We start from the raw sequence: 4,113 nt of genomic DNA on the forward strand, positions 1-4,113 counted from the left end.
TCTAGCTGCATTTCAGCTCACTGAACTACACAATGATTAAGTCCAGTCCCTTCAGCTCCACTTTGAACTTACTTCTGGCTCAACGCCAGGCTCCTCTTAATTCAGTATTCGCAGATTTGGAGATTTCCAATCCTCCAGTTCAGGGCGGCTCTACATTCTGCAGAACTCCTATCCAGTTCAAGGATAAGCGGATGGAAGTGGCAGGGGCCACAGAGTCGGAGAGGAGGAGCTGACTCTGAAGTCTTAAACAGCCTTTCATTGGGCCAGTGGCTCTCTCGCCCCAGGGCTCCGAATAGAAGAGAGAAGGGGTAGGGCACAGAGCGACTCCGCCCTACGGCCCTGCTGCCCGTCTGGCTCCGCGGCGCATTGTGGGATCTGTCCACTGAGGGGTTGTGGAGGACACGCCGCTTGATCATGGGGATTCAGCCGGTGAGACCCCCTGTTCCATGTCTTGCTCCAGGGGTTCTGGGCGCTCACCTCTAGACCAGGGGCTCTCACTCCCGCCCCCGCCCCAAAGGGCGCTGGGCCCGCCCTGGATGCCAAGGTCTGGGTACCGCGCGTCCCGGATGGTAACCCATCCTAGGTTACCCCTCTGGCCCCAGCTTGCTCACACCCTGGAGCTTGAGATCGCCACCCCCAGGACGCCTGGTCGTACGTGACAGTCATCACCCACGCCCTAGGCTCTTTTCCCAGTCTGACTGTCGCGCTGCCTCCTCTACCCACAGAACCCAGTCCTGCTGGCCTCCCTGGGGGTGGGGCTGCTGACTTTGCTAGGCCTGGCTGTGGTATCCTACCTGGTTCGGAGGTCCCGCCGGCCGCGGGTCACTCTCGTGGATCCAAATGAGAGGTATCTGCTGCGACTGCTAGACAAGACGGTAAGCTGTGGAGGAAGGGGTCAGGGTAACGCACTGGACCAGAGTTGTCCTGGGTATGAACATACAACACCCAGGGCAGCATCTGAGGTAGTTGGGATGGGCCTAGGGCGTTGTTAGCTCTGAACCCGTTTGGTGACAACGCGTTATCCATCCTTCAGACTGTGAGCCACAACACGAAGAGATTTCGCTTTGCCCTGCCCACCGCCCAACACATTCTAGGGTTGCCTGTGGGTAAGCAAAGTGTGGAATGGGGTCCTTTGCCTGGGACCCCAAGGGTGATTCCTCTTCTGGGGTCTCCTAAAGCATGCTGTTTCCCTCTATTTTCTCCACATCCCTCGCCCCATTTCCCTATCTGGATCTTTTTACTCTGGTCTGTGAAGTGCCACTGGACCCCTCTAGAGTGTTTTCTGTGGCCCCAGCCATCTTAAACATCCTTCCTGAACGATTTGCTCATATCACCACCTCTTGTTGTTGTTGTTTAGCACTGTCTAGTCAGTTCTGACTCATAGCCACCCTGTATAGGATTTCCAAGGAGTGGCTTTTGGACTTGAACTGCTGATTTTGCTGTTCAGTGCTTATCCTAGAGTGCCATACCAAGACCTCTTGAGCAAGCACTAATTTTTTCCCCATTACCCAGACCTTCAACTCACCTGCTGCTGCTAAAGTCCTGGCAATAATTGATATGTTTCTTCAATGAGTGACTTATGAGGAATCCAATAGGGGCTCAAAGGAGTGAACTCTTCCTGCCTGGTAGTCTATAGCAGGCAGCAAGACATTCTTGTTCTCTAAAACCTTCCTGAGTGTTTAGAAAGGTAAAGGGGATGCAGCGCATTTACAACTCACCCTTATGTAAGTAAGCTCCTTGCATGGTCCTCAGGCAAGCATGTGTACCTCTCTGCTCGCATCGATGGCAGCCTGGTCATCAGACCATACACTCCTGTCACCAGTGATGAGGACCAAGGCTACGTGGACCTTGTTATCAAGGTAAGGGGTTGGAAAGGAACTCCTGGAGCTCCTTAGCCCACTCTCTGTAGGATTTGTAGAAACTTTCAAGATTTGTTTCATAGTTAAGAGAGATGGCATGTCCTTTGGTGACGTAAGTCACATATGTGGACTATGAAAAAACAGCATGTGTATGGTCCCTACTCCAGCCGCAGGGATGTTCAATAAAAAGGGGACTCAGAAACCCATCACATTCCAAACAAGGTAATTTCCTTCTATCTATCAGGTCTACCTGAAAGGTGTACACCCCAAGTTTCCTCAGGGAGGGAAGATGTCTCAGTACCTGGATAGCCTGAAGATTGGAGATGTAGTGGAGTTTCGAGGCCCAAGTGGGTTGCTCACTTACATTGGGAAAGGTAATGACCTCTGTTCTCTTTGAGTCACATCTCCCATTTCTTCACTTCCTCTGGTCATGGATAACAGTGTGTAAGGACCAGAGCCATCTGTCTTTCTGATCAAATACTACTACTACAGAAAGGCATATTAGTCAGACCATTTGCCACAGGACCAGCTCCCTAACTACTTGAATTTACCAAATATGACAGCTGTGGAAATTACTAAAGCAAACATAATGCTTCCCCCCACATACTTTTATCCCCACCCCTCAGAGATTCACACTTTAGGCTTGGCTGTGGAATAAGCCAGAGATTGCTTTCAGCCCTTCCCATGGGAACAGCTGGATGCATTACCATGCCTCTGAAGGTTCTCTATGCCACTTGGGAAAACAGATTCACACCTGGCCTTATGCCTGTTGTCCTCACCAGGGAGTGACCCTCTAACAGAAGCAGCTGATGACTCACCATGTGGCTCAGAGCTGGGACAGATAGCTCTGGCCCCATTGTCCCTCAAATATATTATTTGTCAGGACTGGCTAACCTCAAAATTTCACACAGGTTCCAGAATCAGATTTCAATAGCAACTGCTAAACGGGACATAGTTTCAATTCTATATTTGTTTTCTTAGTTCCCTATGTTGACTTTATTCTTCCTTCCTTCTCTTCACTTGGCTCCTCAGGGAATTTTAACATTCAGCCCAACAAAAAATCTCCACCAGAATGCCGAGTGGCAAACAAACTGGGAATGATTGCCGGTGGAACAGGTGTGTGTCACTTGTAGGACCATTGGCTTCTTCTATTGTGGATTATTACCATGGAAACTTCAGAAGGTTTGGTATTCATAGACAAGCTATTAATCAGGGGATCCCCAGCAATGCCCAGTGTCCCCCAGTATCTGAAAAACAAAACAATAGTCAGGTAAACCACCCTAATTTTTTTAACTGATAGAATGAGAAAAATAAATCACGTGGAATCTCCCAGCACCTTGGATTGAATGAATCTAATAATTTTTAAGTGAAAGTAGAAAGAAGCAGCTAGAAATGACTCATCTGGAAGAAAGACTATTGCATTTAGCACTAGTATGTATTAGACACTATGTACAGTGCATATATATCTATGAAGCAAGTATTTGCCTTCCCATTTTACAGATAAGAATACAGGTCCAGAGAAGGGATTTCCATAGGGCTATTTAATTGATAATGGGCAGAGGCAGGATCTGTGTTAGAGTCTGCCTGATTCCAAAGCTCATGCACTTACTTACCTAATGCAAATCCAATGCTCCAGAACATTCATCCTTGAATCAGGAGATATGTGTAGTCCGTCTATGACCATCCTAGTCTCCAAGGAACTTTTAGAAGAAGAGTCTTTAATTGGTTCCTTAGAAGGATTTCACCAAAGTGAGCTTATATGAATATTGAGGGTGTCCATAATTTACCTACCAGACATGATTTGTTGTAAGTTTGGGATAAATAGCTTATCTATCCAAAAATATAGGTGTTAGAGGACACCCAAGAGGATTAGGACACTAAAGGAAAATAGAACAGAGTAGTGCATATATAGAATGAAGATGAAAGATTCAGTCAGCTAAGGAGCTGGGACAAGGGAGAGAGTGTGGTCACCATATCTTACTAGGGAATGTCTTTATGCAGGGATCACCCCGATGCTACAACTGATCCGGGCCATCATGAAAGATCCTGAAGATCCAACTCAGTGCTTTCTGCTTTTTGCCAACCAGGTTAGCTTGCTTTTCTCAGTTCTAGAACTTCAGAGTTGCTGTATGGGTAGAGTTGAGTTTTGGTACCAATGGGTAGGGTAGACCTGATGTGATGTGTTCTATCCTCTGCCCATGGTCCCCTGTATAAGGTTGTTGTTGTTAAGTGTCATGGAGTCGGTTCTGAATCA

At 47.6% G+C, this 4,113-nt stretch overlaps 1 protein-coding gene across 1 annotated transcript; it reads left to right on the forward strand.

The window, feature by feature from the left end:
* Positions 1-414: 414 nt before the first annotated feature.
* Positions 415-3,946, forward strand: LOC102817512 (NADH-cytochrome b5 reductase 1-like; the record flags this gene model as incomplete). The annotated part of the gene is made up of 7 exons (XM_006878105.1): positions 415-429; positions 726-875; positions 1,034-1,106; positions 1,753-1,859; positions 2,104-2,233; positions 2,892-2,975; positions 3,861-3,946. Coding segments are annotated over exons 1-7 (645 nt in total), but the record flags the coding sequence as incomplete, so codon positions are not given.
* Positions 3,947-4,113: the final 167 nt, after the last annotated feature.

The sequence above is a fragment of the Chrysochloris asiatica genome, unplaced genomic scaffold (assembly GCF_000296735.1).
Source record: "Chrysochloris asiatica unplaced genomic scaffold, ChrAsi1.0 scaffold04302, whole genome shotgun sequence".
Taxonomy (NCBI): domain Eukaryota; kingdom Metazoa; phylum Chordata; class Mammalia; order Afrosoricida; family Chrysochloridae; genus Chrysochloris; species Chrysochloris asiatica.